The 19,349-nt window shown below is 50.1% G+C and overlaps 1 protein-coding gene across 1 annotated transcript in view; it reads right to left on the bottom strand.

The window, feature by feature from the left end:
• Window positions 1-19,349, bottom strand: part of EPS8L2 (EPS8 signaling adaptor L2) — a 65,895-nt gene that overhangs the window by 19,606 nt on the left and 26,940 nt on the right. Inside the window, exons 5-9 of the mRNA XM_075712209.1 lie at window positions 15,881-16,011; window positions 7,520-7,584; window positions 1,391-1,552; window positions 307-456; window positions 82-161 (exon numbers count right to left, since the gene is read on the bottom strand). Coding sequence (XP_075568324.1) covers window positions 82-161; window positions 307-456; window positions 1,391-1,552; window positions 7,520-7,584; window positions 15,881-16,011 — 588 coding nt within the window. The remainder of the gene's footprint in view (window positions 1-81; window positions 162-306; window positions 457-1,390; window positions 1,553-7,519; window positions 7,585-15,880; window positions 16,012-19,349) is intronic.

The raw sequence follows: 19,349 nt of genomic DNA, 5'->3' as shown, positions 1-19,349 counted from the left end.
TGAGAGACTGGTGTGCAAATGCACCATTGTAAATGGGGCTTTTTTTTTTTTTAACTCCCAGCTGTATCCTGCAGCACTTACTTGAGTGTCTGTGGCCGTATCTTCTTCCCATGCTTGTGGTCTGCCAGGGCACTTTCTATGTCCTCGTGAACCATCTCCGCCTCGGAGATAAAACAGGGATGTTTTTAAGGGCTTTGCTTTGGAAAGGATTGAGGGCTCTAAGTGGGCAAAGGAAGAAGGGGCAGGCAGGCAGCTAGGAGCGTATTTTGTTCTCTGTTTCACACCAGCAAGGAGGGCTCTGCTCACCTCCACCTCGTCGCAGTTGAAGAAGTGGATGTCAGGTTTGTGCTGCTCCGAATCCTGACACACCAGGAGGAGGATGGAGGAATAGCGCATCTGATTCAGCACCGTTTGGCAGTGCTGGACTGTCGGCAGAGGGAAGTCCTCCAGCTCGTCCTGGAAGAGAAAGAGGAAGGGGTCAGGCAATGGGGAACTACTGAACTGACGGGGAATGGTCCTGTGTGTGAAGTCCTGGGATCCCAGTTTGAGGAGAGAGACCTGCCAGAGCTGGTGCTTCTCGGCAGTGGTTTGCTGGGCTCTTCAAAGATACATGCCCAGGTTTGCAGAGGGGCCGTGGCTTGGGACTGCGGAATAGGAGGGGTGGATGGCAAACAGAGGTGAGCTCTTGTTCTCCTCTGAGTCCTGAATATGGGGCCCAGCGTGACACTGCAATAACTTGAGCTTTGTTGCTCACCGTCGTCTTATTGCTGTGCTCTACCTGTACCAGTACACTTGTCACACATCCCAGCAGAGCACTGGGAGGAAAGATGCTTTCTAGGAGGGGCTTACCCTCCCACTGTCTCCTTGGATGACCTTGGGTTAATATTCTTTAGTTTCTCATTGCTAAAATCAGGGCAGCACCATCCCTCTCCCACTATCTGTCTGTTCTTTCCCCTCAGATTAGGTGCTCTGTGTGCATGTACATGTATCGCCTGTCAAAATGGGGCACTGTTCTCAGGCAGGTGATCCTGCGTGTTATTTTAATGCAAGTAATACGTCCTTCCCTCTCTGCTTATCCTTTATGCAGATCTCTGTGGACCTGTAAGTCTGCATCACTCCCACAAACAGCAGTTTTAGCATTGGCCTGGAGCACAGCTGAAGGTATCTTTCACCTGGAGTATCTGTGTTCTGGAGCCATGAATAAATCATCCCACACCTTCCTGCCCTTTGGATTAGAGTCAGCCAGCCCCTGCACACCCAGGAGTGGATTTTGGTAGTGATTTGCCCTTGTTTGGGTTCCTTAGAAATGGCCCTCACAGGCAGAATGGGAAGGGCACACATTGCACCCCACGCATCAGCCTGTGGGTAGCTCTGGCAGAGCTCTGGGTACCTGCGACTCGCAGTCCAGCAGGCGGATGGACTTGTCGTTCACTTGCAGCAGCATCTCCTGCGTCCAGATCTTCTCTTTTGAGTTGAGCAAGATGAGTTTTCGAACAGCATCGTCCACCGTCACGATGGACTCGCTCTTGTCCATGATGAACGTGGCCAAGTGCTGAAGTTGGGAGGAAAGGAGGAGAAAACAGGTGAAAAAGCTTTGATGGTGTGTGTACTGTAAATCAGCGGTGAAACCATCTCTAAAGGCTTGAACTACTGTTTGTCTGCTCTTTCGAGCACAGGCATGAAAGAGTCGCTGCAGAAAGCGTACGTTCTGGTTGTTAGTACCAGCCTGCCCATAGTGGTGAAAGATTAGGGTTTCATAACGCAGCAAGGGTTTTCATAACGAGTTTCACCGCTTGCATATTTATCTCATCATATGTCAATTCTAGCAGCTCTGGCCCCCGTCCAGCAGTGCGTGTTTGCAAATGCTTTGTACACACGAGTCAGTCCCCTGGCTTTTCTGAACCTGGCTTGGAAGTTTAAATATGGTAGTTAAACTTCACTTCCCAAGCGAAAAGCACTTGCATTTTGCTTGTCTCACGTAGCAGATCTCCCTGCATGGAACTGGTCCCAGGCAAAGAGCTCACGCAAACAGTGGGCAAATGTTAGTCCTCTGTGCTGAGGCAGGATCCACGCGATGTATGGGCTTTGGCCAGGTCCCCTGCCCCGGGTAACTCCACAGGCTGCACCAGAGAGCTGCTGCGCTCCAAAGGTACCTGGTCTGCAAGAGAGCTCCAAACCCGGCAGCTGACTGCACCAGCCCTTCAGTCCCCTCACGTTACCTTCCCCCGCTAAAGCACTCAAATCAGCCCTCATGATAGTGAAAATTGGCATCGCTGACTGTAAAAAGGAATTTTTTGCTATTTGCCTCTGTCCTGCCCTGTGGCTTTGCTAGATTACCCTGGTTTTCCTCCCTCCCTCCACCTGTCCTATAAACCCAGCCCGGGGCTCTTTCCGCTACCAGCCTGGCTTCCACGCTGTCCTCCCCTCTTGCACTGCCTTGCGTGTGCGCTGGGGCCGGGAGCGGCTCGGGTAAGGTGGTCACATCCCAGACACGACCGCGCTCGCATGCTTTCCCATCCCTGCTCTAACTGTGTCCTGAAGCGCGTGGCGATCCGAGCCTTGGCACTCGTATTTACAAAGAGTTTGTGTAATTGAGCTGCACCCGCAGGCTTTGGGCTGCTCCTGGAGCTCCGTGCGAGGGGATTGCTAGGCAGAGCCGGGAGGCAGCTGCAGGAAGAAGTGTGTTGCATCCAAATGGGGTGTGTGCTCCCCCCGCAGTGGGTGAAGGCCACTCCAGAAATCCAGGTAATTTCATTATCTCTGCTCCGATCAGCAGGCACGGAGAGCACTCGCTGCTCTCTGTGGATGGGGAGAGCGTGCCTCTGCCAGCAGAGGGGACTGCAAGGCAGGAGAAGCTGGGAGCCTTGCCTGCTCCGAGCAGCCAGGCTGCTTTCCCTGCAGTTGTCCCTGTGCAAATGACAGCACAGCCAGGCCACGTGTTCAGGTGACAACAGGGGAAGGGAAAAATTCGGGAAGGAAAAGGAAATGGTCCTGTTTCACCATGTTCACAGCTGCCCTGCTGTGTTCCTGGTGAGGAGGAGAAGGAAAGGAGAACATGCCCGGCTGGGAAAGCAGCTGAAGCTTTTCCCTGTCGTAACCATCTTTCTCCGGGAGAGAAAGGCAGGAGGTTTTCGGATGGGCAAGTTATAGGCTTGACCACTGCATCTGTGCTGCAGCTAGTCCAAGGGCCAGCTGCCGGGACGCTTATCAGGCCAGGCCCCAGCTCTTTCTCTCTCCTCTTCCCTGGAACATGGATGGCCCAGCCACCAGCATGACCCTCTCACCCCGCTTCCCCTACTCAGTACATTAGGGTAAATGACATGCTGCTGCTGAATCAGGTGTGGGTCAGCTGAAGAGCCGCGGAGCAGATGAATCCTTCTGGCAGGGAGAGCCAGGTACCGCGGGCAGAGCACATGCGTAGCACACGTTCGCTGTGGCTCGGGGAACAACAGTGCAGCAGCCCCAGAAACAGTGCTGCCGGGCATTTAGTGTTTGTGTGGATGGCGGCAGCGGAAACTCCTGCTTGTCTTTGATGTGCAAATCCTGCAGCCCGGTTTCAAAGCGAGAGCTGGAAAAATGGGGTGCGTTTCAAGCAAGCCACAAATTGGGATGTGAAATTTGGAGAGGCTCTTTGTTGTCTCTAGTTCAGGGATGAGTTTTGCCTGGCTTTTCTCCCTCTGATCCCTTGTCTTTGTGCCTTCTCCCAGTGATCAGACATAGCCTTTTTAGGGTTCAAGCAGTTTCTTTCTGGTGCTGACTCTTTGCTACAGTGGTGCTGTATGAGGGGTCAGGGTCCAGCATGGCACATTTTTGTGCCATGTCTTTTGTGCCATGTGACAGTCTTTACCCCAGAACACTAGCAAGCAAGAGCTACAAAACACAGGAAGAGAAGGAGAAAGGGCTGGGGGAAAGTCATTCTGTTCCCAGTAGCAGTCTCAGCTCATGAGCTGATTAAATAACCCAGCGGGTCGTGTCCACAATCAGCACGTGCCTCAGAGGGCAGCGGAGGAGGATGAGAGAGTTGCTTGGGAGGGAGGTTCTTTTTCACCTGTAAAAGCCCGGGGAGAGGCAAAGCGGGAAGCACACTGAGAGGCAGCAAGAGCTGACCCTGCTCCAGCACCGGGGAGGCAACCAGCACTGTCCTGCAGTGGAAATAGGTTATGAAGGGACCTTGGAGAGGCTGTGAATGTTAGGATCTGATACAGGTCTGAGGAGGATCCGTGTACTCCGAGCATGGAGCCTTGGATGGTCCCGTTGAAGCACAGGCAAGAACCGTTGTTGCAATCTGCTCCAGACAAGTTGGATGCAGGGGGAAAGGCTCAGATTTAAAGCACTGGTAGCCCTGACAGGCAGAAAGGGCTGAGTCTTGAAACACGATGGTCGATGGTGGGAATTAGGGGTGGAGAGGATTTGTGGTGACCAGTTTGTTGTTAAGGTGGTTGTTGGATAATTCACAAGGACTGGAAAGAGCAGAGCAGAGGATAAACGCTGCAGAGTGCAAGACCCAATCCTGTGTTCATAAAGCAAAGGTACTGGGTGAGGCACTGTCTAAATAAAACTCCTGGCAGGTATGTGAGCTGAAAGCTGAGATTAGCCATGCAACCAGATATGAAAAACATGCTCAGGTATATGTTACTGTAATTGTAAAATAGTGCACGAAAAGGAATTTGCAAAGTCAATATTATCTGTGCAGAGGTGACAAACCCTCTGCTTTCTGAGCAGTGAAGAGAATTGGTTTATACTTGATGACAGGCATTCTTATCTGTTCTGCTATTTTAACTGCCAGGTTTACAATCTTCATAAATTCCTCGTTGTTTACTATTAAGTAAGTTAGTTTTCATGGAGGGGAAAGCTACTTGTCTAACTCAGACTCATTAGAATATTTTTTTTCTTTTCCATTTTATTTAGATACTGGTGGAGTGAGAGGGAGAGAAGCTTGCTACTGTCTTTGATTTATCTCATTAAAACCCCTTTTCATCCAGATGGATATTCAAATATAATAGCTTTTGTAAGGATGGGCAATGACTCTGTCCACTTTTAAACTTTGATCAGCTTATAGATTACTTCAAAGGGTGTAAAATGCCTCTTGTGAGGAAACTTCTTCCTACCTCACTGCCTGCCACCGAAATACTGTTTGCCTTGGTCAAAGTTCGAGGTAGAGAGTCACAAATGGGTGGCATATGGCATAATTAATGAAGAATTCATGTATGTGTCACTGTTTAAACTCCTTTCTCTGCTTCCAGGAGTGACTTTGTTTGGTAGGAGTCCCTGATGGGGATGGTTGGCAGGGCCACCAGTGGGGCGGCTGGCCATCAAGTTAGTTTCTCTGATGGAAACCAGGGCCTTTTTCCAAGCAAGCATTTTTAAAAATCTAAGTTTCATTTTAAGCAACCGAACAGGCTCCTTTATTTCTAACTGTGTGCTTAAGGTCTCTGCTGGACTGGGGTCTTAAACCCAAGAAGAGAGGGCCCTGTCTACTAAATATGACCCTCGTGAAGTGTTTTCCTTTCTCGCCTTGCCCAGTTTTCAGTGATGAACGGTCCAGCCTCAGACAGGCACCTCTGTTCCTGTGGTGTGGAGGCCACAGGCCTGCACTGGCGTGTTGTATTCCAGGAATCGCCGGGCCCGGCACGGCCAGGCTGGCTCCTCTTTTCTAAGTGGATGTCTGTGACGCTGGGAGATGAATTTGGCTTAATGCCTATCATGGTTGAAGGGTTTTGAATTACTTGAGAGGACACAGTAGCTGAGGGAGAGCTGAAAGATGATAGTCGATGTGGTCTCTGTTGTTTGGGCAGATGAATTCCTGTAACCACCACGGGAACCCTGTTTTTAACCTGTCTGTCCATGCTGATCAAGAAGGGTTTGAGGCACGGGGTGATGACAGGGACAACAGCTCCCACCACTCTCCTTCAAGTGCAGAGGAGGAAGAGAGGACAACAGCTTCTCCATTTTCCGTTTCCTTGTACAGAATTTCCCTTGTCTTTTTAACATCTTTTTTTTTTTCTTTTTCCCCCCTTTTGCCTCTCCCCAGTTACTCAACACTTTAATTTGCTGAATCTTGATTATTCAGAAAGGAAATAAATTTTTGATAAATGATGGTTTCATATGCCACTTTCAATTTAAATGTAAAGTAGAAAAGAGGTCCGTATGTAATTAAACCAACTTCATATTCTTTAACGATCATTTTTGTCCTCCCTTCTCGTCAACCATTTCCCATCTGCAGGCTGTAATGACACAAAGCGTCTGGCTGAAGACTGATTAGTGCTGGCTCCACAGCAAGTCCCTGAGACAGTGACCTCCCAAGCACATGTCAGACCTCATGGCAAGAGAACAGAGTTGTTGACCTCCAAATATCCCCAGACACTGGTCCTAGATGTAGCCCAGCAAGGGAAAGGGGGCAAGCCAGGAACTTCCAAGCCTTTGGTGTAGGTCAGCACAGTGGACATGCAGAAGCAGTGACCGGTCTGTGTTTCTCTCCCCAACCCCAAAGCACTCTGTCTAATGTGGGTGTCTCTCCCACTCTTCAGTTCAAATAAATGTGTGGGATCCAAGGGAGGGACAGTTAAATGGCCAGGGATGACCTGTGTCACGCAATGTGGGAGAAGCCATCGAAGTCTGGAGCCGGCTCTGTTACAGGATTTGAGCACGATTCAGAGTTGCGCCATGGAAAGCTGTTTGTAGCCTTGTGGGAGGATCTGTGAGCTATACCAGAGTCTGTTCGCCTGGGCTTTCAAATAATGCCATACCATAATGGAACCACTGCTGCTCTCCAAAGCAAGGAGCTGGAGAGGAGCAGCAGGGAAATAAAAGATGGCAGGAGAGCTGGTATTGATTTTAGACAGAGCAGGCAATATGTAAGAGGAGAGAAGAGAAAGGAGAGGGATCCAGTCTGAAACCTCTGACTCGTAGGAAGGAGTGGGGTCAGTCTTGGGAGAGGAATTGTCTTGGGACTTGTGCTGCTCTCATAGGCCTTTAGTTCATCTCCTCAGAGTGTCTGTAGTGAAGAAATTCCCGTGCTCCACCTACACATGCTCTTTACTTTCCTACCCTTTTGCACTCAAAGGAATCGGATGAGAAGCCCGGATGACCCCCAGCTTCAGTCACATGTAACATGCGACTGAGAGGACTTGTGTGGTCTGAGTCGCGGGGTCCAGGCTGGCAGGACCATGGTGACCTGCAGCTCAAGGAGGGAAATTACAGCCGATGGCTAAGTCTGAAAGTGTGTCCTGCAGCCCAGGAGCCAGAAATAGCGAGTGCACCCAGCTGGGTGGGAAGCTCGGGAGACAAGTTTATCTACAGGCATCCAGGGCCAGGAACTGGAGAAAAGAAATAGGAGGTTTCAAGCAGCTTTGCTGTTTGCCTCTCCCAGGGTGTGAAGAGCAACACTTGCTTATTGTAAGAAGATTCCCAATTCCTCTTTGGCCTAATGAAGGTCCAGGACAAACAAACCACATTGCATTACCAGCATCTATCACTGGCATTGGCCTTTCAGCCCCTTAACGTTTCATTGCATACTCACCTGTACGTGGTACTGTGAGGTCTCATGCATAATGACATTGGAGTTGGAGTATTTTTTCCTTTGTTCTGAAAAAAAAAAGAAGAAAACAAGCCTTCGTTATAGTGGCTGTTTACCGGTATGTCAGGGTCTGAGAATTACAGCTCTTATGATGGGGTGCTACAGTCTTTTTCATAGTCTCTGAGCTTCCAGCTTCAATTGGAGTATTGGGAGTAATAAGACATATTAACGAGATTAACTTTTGTAACAAGGATTGGCAAATCGGGTGTGTAGGGTACACAGTCAAGTTGTATCCCTTAATGCTGCTGATAATTTGATTCCTGGAGGTCAGCACCGTTTGTGGAGGAAATTAAACTTAGTGTAAAGGAAAGTCCCAGACAAGGAATGATGAGGGAAGCTCTTGGAAGAGGGCTGGCTAGGTGAGGAGTGGCTTGAGAAGGCTAGCAGAAGGCTATGACATGCACATGGCAAGAAGAAAAAAATCCAGCCACAACCCACCAGCTTGGCCATGACAGCCCTTTGAATTGTCCTCCAGAAGAAACCCTCTGCACTACTGTGACACTTTCAGTTTGCTTTCTTGCATTTCCTGGCAATCTGCAGTCAAGGGCTGTAGTTACAGATAGGAAGGGCTGTAGGGATCAAGGCCAGCCGGTCAGAACCTGCATTTCTTGTACAGTATTTTTATGAGGCAACAAATATTCATTAGTTCCTTCATTTCTTACTGGAAAGGGCGGTAAAGAGCAATTGGGAAAAAATTACATGGGATTTCATGAGGGTATTGAATATAATCCTATAAGAATCTACCCTGCCAGCTCTTACTCACTGTTTTTATTGGTACTTGTCCAGGGATTCTTTACAAATACTTTGCTTGAATAGCAAACGAGTAACTACCCAGGCCCGGAGTGATCTGGGAGCGTCCAAACTGAAAACATCTTCCTCACCAGCAGAGGACATCCTCTGATCTCTGGTTTGCTTAGAAAATGGCAATGGCAGTTTTATTTGTTTTCACCCTTCTTAAAGCCTGTGCTAGCATATCCTGTCCTCTGCAGCAACAGTCACAACCAAGGGGATTTCCTAACGCAGCAGACGGTAGGGCTCCTCGTGTTTAAAGAAGCATATATTAATCTTAGTTTATTTGTGGTTTACTTCAAAGCTCTCTAATGCCTTCTCTGGGATGTTGGCTTCTCTCTCGTTTTCCCCTTTTCTTTGAACCCAGAACATGTGGTCTCATTTAACAAATTTCACATTAAAGAGGCTGGCACCTAGAAAATGAATATCTTCATAGGAACTCATTTGGTCGGTTTCCAAATTTTTTGGTGAAGTGGTGCAAGATCTAGGTAAAACTTTCCAAAATGTTTCTTTAGTTTATATTTTTAGTAGCATGTCACATTTTAATTGAAAAACACTCCCCAAAGACTTACAAAAAATACTGGTAACATTTTTGATTGCTGAAAATTGAAGCTTTCCTTGTAATCAAAAGGTAACCTTTTTCTTTTTTTTTAATAAAAAAAGTGGAAAACTGAAGATAAATCTATTTTGAAGTACAGACAGTGAAATGAAGTGAATATAAAGCAGAGCAAGGGCAGGGCAGTAAGTGGAAGGGGCCGGAGGTGGGAAGGAGCTCTGGGAAGGAGCAGGGTCTGCTGGAGCAGTGACCATCCCGGGATGCCACTGGAAGGCCTCTGCCCACATGGACGGGCTATGGGCAACCAGGGAGAGTTGGTCACTCCTTTAGGTGATCATTTGAGAAAGAGGATAGCAGCCTAATGAAGGTGCTGCTGATGTAGCTCCTCCCTAGGGACACCATGATTTGTTTGACTTTCCCTTTTGCTGTCTTCTGAAACTGCGAGTGCTTTGCATCCTTTTAGCTTGTTCAGCAGGACAAATACCGGCCTACGCACTTTCTTCCCTGGTTTGCTTCTGTGCAAATCCTTTCCCTCCTGGGTAAATGAGCAGAGCTCAAGGGGTTGAAGGAGCTTGAGTGGTAGTTCTGGCTTTACCACTGCTAGTGTCTTGCCTTTTTTTTTTTTTTTTTTTTCCCCCCTCTGTCCCTTGTGTAAAACAGAGAAGTGACTATTTCCTATCTACTGCTGCTACTATTGTACTGTTGAAGTTACTGTCACATTTCTTTCCCCTCACAAAGTGGCCTCTCAGTGCCCAAGCTGGCCAGACATGGTCTCCCTCAGCATTGCCTTCCTGCTCTTGGTTGTGAAGCCCAAGTTGCTTTGCAGACAGAGAAGCCACCAAACCCCAGCCCCAGGGAGCAAGCAACGTGGGCTCACTTAGAGAAGTCAACCAGATTCTGCCATAGGTAGACGTGGCACTTTGGGACATGGTTTAGTGGGCATGGGGGTGTTGGGTTGATGATTGGAATCATGATCTTAGAGGTTCTTTCCAATCTTAATGATTCCTAGTTTTTACTTTCATTAAAAATGATCCAGCCACCAAGCCAGGAGGCGTGGGGCTGCTACTCTACCCTTAATTGGTTTAGTGGTGGACTTGGTAATGTTAGGTTAATGGTTGGACTGGATGATCTTAAAGGTCTTTTCCAACCTAAACGATTCTAGGATTCTATGCCTGCACGCTGGCCACCTTCAGCAGGGACAGAGCAGGGTGTTGCATGACGGGTGTGCATTGCCAGGGAAGAAGGGTGGGTGATGAGTGTGGGTGACCAGAGGAGGGACAAAGGGGGAGTGGAAGGGAACAGTACCTGGTCTGCTTTTGTGGTGTTTGCACATTTGTTAATAGACTCCTTAACAGTCTCTTTACAAGCGTATCTTATCTTATTGTGGTTGCTGTGGGCCAGGCAGAGGAGCCGGGGTGTGTGCAGAGGAGAAGGGAAGGGTGTGTGGTGCGCACATGCCCGCCCGTGGGTCTCCCGCCTGGGGTCTATTCATGGGAAGGGGTCCAGCAAGTGGGACAGAGGGGTAGAGGGCACAACAGGGCACCCACAGAAGGGAAAGCTGTCATGGGCAACACAAGTAGTGACTGAAGCAGTCAGTGCTGCTCTGGCAGCCTTTTCCTTCTCTTCTGACTATATCCAGCCACCAAGCCAGGAAACAGGAAATTAATTATTACTCTCCCCTTAATTGGTTTAGTGGTGGACTTGGCAGTGTTAGGTTAATGGTGGACTGGATGATCTTAAAGGTCTTTTCCAACCTAAACGATTCTATGATTCTATATCCCAGCAAAAATGGTCTCTGACCACTTCACCCCGAGCACGTGCAGCCCCCTGGTTGCTCCCAAACCATGGAGTTGTTTTCTACAAGATCTACTAAGCTTGTCCTTTACATCTTCTCCAAAGCTACCAAGAATCACTGAGACTCCTGCAAATGGACATCATCTCCAGCAGCTGCCTGCTGCTGCTGCTCCTGTTGCTGCCCCGCACTAGTTCAGACCATGCGTCCCATCTGCCCCGTTCCTTGAGCTTGCTTGAGTGAACTTGGCCCACAAACAGTTGCACAGGGACAGCGGAGGGGTCGGTGGACTGCAGCGATGGGACGGAGAAATGAGGGTCAGGACTGGAAAGGATGGCAGCTCCTGAAGCTGGTGATAGTGATGGGGACACTGAATTACAGCCTGAGTGCTGGCTGGGGGGTAATTTGCCAACTCTGACGCGTGTTCTCCTTTAAGCCTTGCGTGCATGAGAGCAAGGAGTAAATGCAGCGAACTGAGCATCCTGCTGTGACAAGAGCAGAAGACAAACCCCAAAGCACCCATTCGGACCTTTAGCTTAGTCCTGGGGCTCTCCTTGTATTCACTTCTCACCTGAGTAGCTGTTATTTAAACCTCCTGCTAGTGGATCCTGTGCAAAGGAAGGAGAAGCTGGCCTGAATCTGCTGTTTTCCCAGAGAGTTGACAGGAGTTAAAAGATCTTGTAGGCATGTGCCTCCTTGGCACTGATTGCCAGGATTTCTGCAAATGTCCTTCCTCACGAGCGTGCATGCCCCTGCATGTAACATGCAGCTTCATGCCTAGATTTCTCCTGCCTAGAATGGGACAGGATTTCGAGCCAACCCATCCAGCCTCTCTGAATGCTCCTGTTTCAGGTTATTTTGATTTAGCTCACACCTAGTGGGAATTTGGGGTTTCCTTGGCTGTCCTAAAATCAGAGAGCTGGCAGGAAGGGCAGTTAAAAACTGGTTATGGTTGAACAAGCTCAAACCTCTCAGGTACATGAGACTGCGGGTCTTTCACCCCATTTCCTTGCTAAGTGTCTGTCAGGTGCTCTCACTCCCGTGACCTGCCCTGGTTTGAGGCTGCAAAATGCTGGTCAGGCACAAGGGGCGGTGGCAACGGGACTCGGGTCACGTGCAAGTTTGCAGCGTGCTTTTGCTTTGGGTTCCACCTTGGTAGTGTGAACCTTTTCCCCTAGATTCCCCTGGCGTCTCCGTTACACTTTTATTTCTACTTGGCTTCCGTGGAAGGAGGCTGAGCGTGTCCCTGAGCTCAGCTGGGGCTCGGTGGGCATTGCCAACGGGTGTCTCTCCAGAACAAGCACTGGCCCGAAGGGCTGCTTGCCTTGGGATTTACCTTGGGGTTTTCACCTTTCTACTTGGCCAGCAGAGAAGAGCTTTTAAATTGAGCTCCTCTTGGTACTTCTCTGAAGATGCAGGGCTGAGCACTGGTAGCAAACGTGTCTGCAGCTGCAGGAGCATGCTAAACACACAAAGACAGCCCAGAGACAACGAACATGAAAAGAGATGCCACTGCTTTCATTCAGGGCTTTGCTAGGGTTGACAGAAGCTGATTTCAAGCTGAGTTATATTGCTTTTTAACACTTTTCTACCACTCTTTAAGCCTGAGGTGTGCCATCAGCTTGGCAGGGTACCCGAGTACTTTGCACCTTGTATCTCTGTGACTGAAGACACAGCAGTGTGCTTTGCCTCTGTGGCTAATTCCTTGTAGCCCTGAAGCGGCTGCCTTTCGCCAGGAAATGATTTATTGGTGGGCACGCTGGCAGAGGCATTAACGGAGACTGCAGGTCTCCGAGGCGGTGCCTTTTACACCGCCAGCGCCAGCTCAGAGGTGGAGCGAGGATAATTCGGGGGGAAAGACCTCAAACACCCAGCACAGCTCCCTGCTCAGCCATTCGCTTCCAGAGTGACCTTGAGTAAATTAATATTTCAGCACGGCCACTTCCCACCGTAGGCTGGCATTGAAGGGTCGATGGCATTTTCTGTTTGCTGTGTGTTTTAATTGCAGTCTGCCCTACTTCAGATGTGGGGCAAGGTCTGGGAGAAGGCACACGGCGACACACTCCGCAGGGATTCATGTCTGATGTGAGTAACTTTTTTTCTCTCGGTAACCTCAATTTCCTCACCAAGCATTTCTCATGTAAATAGATGACACTAATGGAAATGAGAACACCACGTCTGTGTGGGATGGAGACAAATTTGGATTTTAAGACATCCCGTCCCCTCCTTTTTAAAAGGGAGTGGAAAAGGCTGAAGTGGCTGGTCTGGAAACAAAGGGGTTTTACATTAGGACAGGCAAATGTCTCCAGCCCTGAAAGGAATGGTACAGAGCCACGTCAGGAGCTGGTAGTCCCCGAGGAAGGAAGGTATACTGGGGGGACGTGGTTTCCAGAGGGAGGCTAGCGTAGGTCTGTGTTTCTGGTAGGAGAACAGCCTACCAGACTGTAGGCTGGCTTTCTGGTAGGAGAACCAGGCGGGCTTCCTGGCAGGAGAGCAGCCCATGGAGCTGTAGCAATGGTCAGGGCTGTGGCTGGTTGCCTACAGACTTTCTGGGGTCCCGTCTGATGCCTTTGCCCCATCCTCCAAGCTCAGCGAAGCTGCACGTGTCATGGTCAGGGGAGATGGCAGCATGCACCTCTGAGAAAACGTTTGGAGAAGCCCTTGGAAATCTTGGGGACCTGTCGAAACCTCAGAGCTCTACATAGCCCCTCTTCCCATCACCTGCACTCGGCGTTAAGCTCACTCAGGGACCAAAGGCCCCTTTAGCCATTTGCAGCCTTTTCCAGTGACAGAAGCAAGCCCCAGAGCAGGGAGAAAATGCAGATGTTCCCCCTCCCGCTGTTGATTCTCCCTGGGGACGTTTCTGCATTACCTTTAAAAGCCGCAGAACTAGACCAAAGTGCCTCTATTTTGTCTCAGGATGTCATTCAAGTGATGTTCCAGGAGCTGCCCCGGGTGAGGAAGGGGGGTGTTTCTGCATATTCTCTTTCCTGTCCCTTTCTTTAAGATGTCTGCTTGTTCCGTCTCCTGAAATCCCTTCTGTCTTGTTGGCTTCTACCTGGTCCCCACACCCATGGAAACTTTTATTTTTGTGTTTCCTCCTGGCATCTGCAAATATAACCTCGTGGCCTGAAAACAGCCAGGCTTTCCGGGGACAGCAGGGTGCCAGAACACTGAAGTCTCCTTCTTTCCTAGCATTTAGTTTTGATTTAAACACAGGAAGTAGTAAAGATTCAGGCTGCAAATCACAAAAAAATAGTCAGTCTTAGGCCACATCTATCTGAGAAGCTTGGGTGCTTTAAAAAAATAACAAAGGAGGTTTTTATTTGTTTACTTTGAAGCAATGTGGTGAAACATTGCAGACCTTTCTGTGGATGCATCATTATTTGCCCTAGGTTAAATCTGTCTCTGGTCATGGTGGGCTGAACTGAATACGCCCCGCACAGAACGATGCCTGCAGGGAGATCTGTGGCTGCTTGACTCTAGGGATCAAGGGGGATCCTTTACGTTGGACAGGTGAACTCCCTTGGCCAGAAAAGACTTCAGAAAGACAGGTCGCATGCCCTGTGTAGCTCCCACACCGCCCTTCTGCACAGCCCTGTCCTCTATCTACTTAATTTTGTATGAATGAACGCTGGCGTTTTAGCAGCAGTAACTAACTTCCTCCCAGTTTATCTGACACCTCTCCTGCTGGGACACGTTGCATTTCTGCAGCGTTTTGCAACAGAGAAGACCCGAACACGGAGCACTGTAAGATGTTATCCAACCCCTACCCTGGCCCCAGGAGGCGGAGAATTTGCATAATCCCCATGCGATAAGTAAGCATTACAGGAACATAGCGGTGATTTTCCCAAAATTAGATGGCAGCTGCTGTCAGAACTTAGACACCAATCTGTGCCTCTGTTTAAGTGAATTATCTTCTGCTGTGCCCTTTGGAGGCTGTAGCGGTGGAGGACTCTTTGGATATAAAATGGCCTGGGCTGCAAAGGGCGAGGAGAGCTCCAGGGCTGCGGCGCTACTACAGCAAACATCTGAAGGCGATAAAAGCTGGCATGAGCCCACAGTGACCACCACTGTACTTCTTCCCTTCTGCCTGCCAAGAGAGCCAGAGAGATGGGAAAACAATACAGCTTTGTCCCTTGCTTTTTGATGTCTGGCAACAAAAAAAGCCTCATAGCATGGGGATCCTGTCTCGTCTGGAGGAAGGTGGCTGGTGTGATCCACTGCTGTGGCCTAAAGAGCAGTGATGGGTAATTCAGTCGTACCGTTGCTGAGCCCAAACACTTGTATGAATGGCATGGGTGATCCAGAAAGTTCTGAATGACTTGAGTGTGGATGCCACATGGGACATGCACACGCTCTGGTAAATTGTCTCATCTTTTGCCTCTCAGGATTTGGCCCAGTGAACCCTAAGACATGCCTTTTAGGGGAAAAAAAACCCTATAAATGGTTCTTTAACTGAATTCAGTTCAGTTGTTCAGTCCTTTCCTAACCAGCTAGCTTTAATCTTGCCTCGCACACAGAGGTGTGGGGAAAACCACAAAGCCGTTCTCTGAAAAATGTCATCTGTTGCCAATATCTTACAGATAACCAGTGCTGTGGGAATGATGTTTCCCACTGGCACCATTGGCCACGTGAGGAAATGGAAGAAGCTCAGACCGCTGCAGAGGTAGCAAGGTGGATTTTACCCAAGGGCTCAAAACTGGATGCTGGGCTGAAATCCCAGTGACAAGGCTAAAATCTTGGCTGGAAGGGAGAGCATCCTGTTTAGCTTTATGTTAAGGAGTGGAAGGGATGAAAGAGAGTAATAAATGGGGGGGGGGAAGCAGGATTGGTGCACATCCTGGAGGGATGGGGTTATCAGCTTGGTCCAGGAAGCCAAACCACATCTTTCGTGCCAAGTTCACTCCCCATTTCCATGCAATACCCTTTTTTGCAGAGAGTTAGGACGTGGCTGTGAACACTCCTTTCAGCCTGACAGATTGTGTGCACAGGAGGTCAGTTAGCAGGATAAATTCTGCCCGCTGGGACCAGCTTAGAGCTGAAATAACTTGGTTAAAGCCTCTAGGGCTGTGGAGTAGCGCAAAGGAGGGCAGAAGCGGGCTTGTCTCTCTTCGTGCATGGCCTCTGCCAAGCTCTGCTGCAGAGCATCCCCGGTACAACGTACCGGTGGTACCGAGGGTGCGAGGAAGGGTGGTTGTAGGGGTAAGACACCCAACGGGGCGCCTGGGCTTGGGCCCTGCCTCTGCTGCCAGCTTCCCAAATGGCCTGTGAGTATTCGCAGGGGGGAACATCAGCCTAGGGAGGAGGGAAACGGGCTCCTCTGGGGTTCAGCTTATCGGACCCTGAAGCAGGTGGCCAAAAGATGTTAGCTGAGAGGTACGACAAAAGCACCTATGGTTGCCGCCTGTGCTGGGATACGGCTGTATGGCCGTACAGCTCCCTGCAGAAGACCCTTGTGCCTCTGCGTAGGGGGTAAACAGGCTGAACGGGGCGTGCTCCCACCACGCTCGGCTTTCCCCAGCTTGTTAGTGGGCTATAGCGGTTTTTTCTGCTCTTTCTGCATTTTCTTAAGCGTCTGCGAGAGGGCAGAAGGCCTCGGGACTGCCGTGACACTACATGTTCCCGGTGTTTTGGGGGAATTTGAACCCTTTTTTCCTGCCACTGGCAGGGGGAGCACCTGCGGTGCTATGCTGAGCTGCGCAGGGGTTGCAGGCTGCTACAGGCAGGATCCCAAAGCTCAGTCCCAAGATACCATCTCTTTCCATTTACATTCTAAACTGCTCTAAGCAAAAACTCGCCTGTGCTCCTGCTGTATGCCGAGGCCAAAGTCAGTTGTGGTGTAAACAGGTGCCTCTAACAAATGCAGCCAGTGACACCAGAGCTGCAAAGGCCGCAGCCTCCCCTCCATGCACATCCTTCTCTGATTAATTAGTGAGTTTTATCACACAGGATCCTCCCCGATCCTCCCCGTCTCTCCCCGTATTTGTTTTCAGCCGTTGCTGGGCAGAAGGCACAGCAGAAAACGTGGGGCATGGACAAGTCATATGTGAAACTCTCTGTAAGGAACCAAGGATGTATCGGATTAGGTTTGTTTTCATTGGCAGTACCAGACCAAGGACCTCTCCTCGATTCCCTGCATCACACTAGAGACCTCCCTGGCCTCCACATCCATTAGAACAGCCTAAGGAAAGTCCTGGCTGTTGCCTTCTGGAGCTTGCCAATTCTTTATATTATCTATACATTATCTAGCAGTGCACACGCTGTTTATAGTAACTTGCCAGTGTAGCATGAGCTAGTCTTTGTGCCAAACCAACAGGTCAGGACGCAACCCTCCAGAGGAGAAACAGAGCAGCAAATGCCTCTCTATGCTAAAGGCAATGATGCAAATTTGCCGAGCCTGCCTTATAAAGCAGGCTTACGAAACAACATCCATTCCCAGGATCTGAGCACGGGGCCAGATCTGATCTGGCAGTCTGACTGCACATCGGCACAGCCCTGCCGATCCGACAGGTTCCCGCTTCCTCACCGAGTGGGAGGATGCTCCAGGTTCTGCAGGGTTAGTCAGGGATCTGGTTTCGGGCACTGCACAGACCTGCTGCGTCTGAGCTCCTGACAGGGAGGCATCTGCAGGTCCGTACCTCGCTTCTGCTGTTGCAGAGGCTTTGCTGCTTGAGGTTCCCTATAGCTGGCCAGCTGGCACGGGGAGAGCTCCATTTTGGAAGCATCTTTGCAGCTTCTTATGAGGCATCAAGCTCCCTGGTTTTCCCCTTAGCGCCGTGGTACTTTCTGAACTGCCAGAGCTTGTCTGTATCGGTGGCTGAGACGCTGGGAACCTTTGCATGGGGCAGCTCTCGCTCACGGGCGGCGCGTTAGTACGTGATCTGGAAGCTCTTGAAGTGAATGAAAAGGCTCTCATTGAGGATGGGGGCAGCCAGAGGTATGAATGGTCTGTGGCAGCAGGGAGCCGCTTTACTGATAGCGTGTCGGCAGCTGCTCGTAGGTGTCATGAGGCTGAATTCCTCCTTGGCACGCTTAGTGTTTGCCACTAGCTCAGACCCAAGTGCTCACATTCCTCTTTTATTAGCTGAAGGCACAACCCACTCTAGAAGAGCAAATAAAAACCTGAGCTACCTCCTGGGTCGCGCAAGGACTGAGTACATCGAGAATCACTGCGTGTTTGTGTCTGGCCTGCCGCATGGGCATGGGAACGCGAGGCGGTAGGTACAGTAACCTACTGTCTGCTGGGCAGGCGCCCAGGGGCCGCTCAGCGGAAGAGAATCAGGGTATTGAGGAGCTGCGGGGGAAGCTCATGGGTAGAGGTGTTCCTTTTTTCCTTTACAACCAGAGCTGGAAGAAATATGCCAAATTATTTTTTCACCAAACAATCCAAAATGTTGTTTTCTGAACTTCCCGTGGCTCGTAATGACATTTTTTGAATGTCAGAGTATATTTAGTAAGATTGGGGGAACCTTGATTTAATTAAACAAACTGATGAATTTGCTTTACTTGAGAACCCAAAACATGAAAAGTTTCCCTTTTTTTTTTTTGTTGTTGTTGTTATGAACTAACACAGCTTTTGTTCCCAAGTTACTTGGGCATATCCAACAACCCATCTCCATTTAAGAAAACGTTCCTCTGAATAAGCTCTGAGCAGTTACTCCACACAAGGAGAGAACTTGCGCTCAGCAGTCTTGAAGCGGCAAAGAACAAGGGCCACTGGAGATGGCGAGCAGGCGCGGCGGGGGTGGCAGATCCCTCCCTGCAGCCCCCCATCGCCAGCCGCCGTCCCACGGGCCCTGCGATGCAGACGCGAGGGCTGCCTGCGCTTGCAAGGCAGCTCTGCGGCCGCGGCTGAGCCCAGCCAACTCGGATTTCCAGCCAGCAGCACCCAGAGCAGAGCCTGCATCTCCCAGTAGCTCCAGTCGGAGCCGAGCTGAGCCCACGCGTCCCTCATCTTGCCCACCATTGGGTTTTGGTCTGCAGGAACCAACAGGAATGCTGGCTTCCTATTTTTCTTCCAGCCCTGTTTCCAGTTGGAGTATTAAATATCCAAGGCTTTGAATGAAAGGGTCACCCACAAGGCAGCGTCAGAGGGGAGCCAGGGTAATCTGAAGCTGGAATCTCTGGTGGGAAAGGGGATGTGAAGAAAGAAGCTGAAATAGCACCGAGGGAGCAGTAGGGGAGGACAAGGGAGTTATTCAAGGCTGGCAGCGGAGGAGATGGGGAATTAATGTCTCGGGTACTGCTCTGAGTCGGACCTGTGATCCGCACTGGCCAGGGCTTTCTTGCGGTGGGCTGGGTAAGCAAACAACGGCATGTGGGAAAACTGCACTGCCCTTCACCCCACCTGCTGCAGGAGCGCTTTGGCTCCCTGTTACTGTCCCGTTGCACCGGGCAAATGCATCCAGGGACGCTCCCTCCTCTGAGCAGCTTTCAGTCGGTCCTGGCAAAGGGCAGGAGCAGGGGAAAGCAATGCCCAAGGGTGAAATCTGTTGGCCGTGGTTGTGCAGCTGGTTGGAGGCAGACACAGCTGTGTGTCCATCCTCCCTGTCCGGTGCTCTGGAGGTCTTGGGCAAGCAGAGCAGGTCGTTCGGGGGAGTGGTACGTACAGGAAACACTGGACCTGGGACATC

Source organism: Pelecanus crispus, chromosome 6, assembly GCF_030463565.1.
Source record: "Pelecanus crispus isolate bPelCri1 chromosome 6, bPelCri1.pri, whole genome shotgun sequence".
Classification (NCBI taxonomy): domain Eukaryota; kingdom Metazoa; phylum Chordata; class Aves; order Pelecaniformes; family Pelecanidae; genus Pelecanus; species Pelecanus crispus.
The sequence above is the reverse complement of the archived record's forward strand: the minus strand, read 5'-3'. Positions and strand labels throughout refer to the sequence as shown.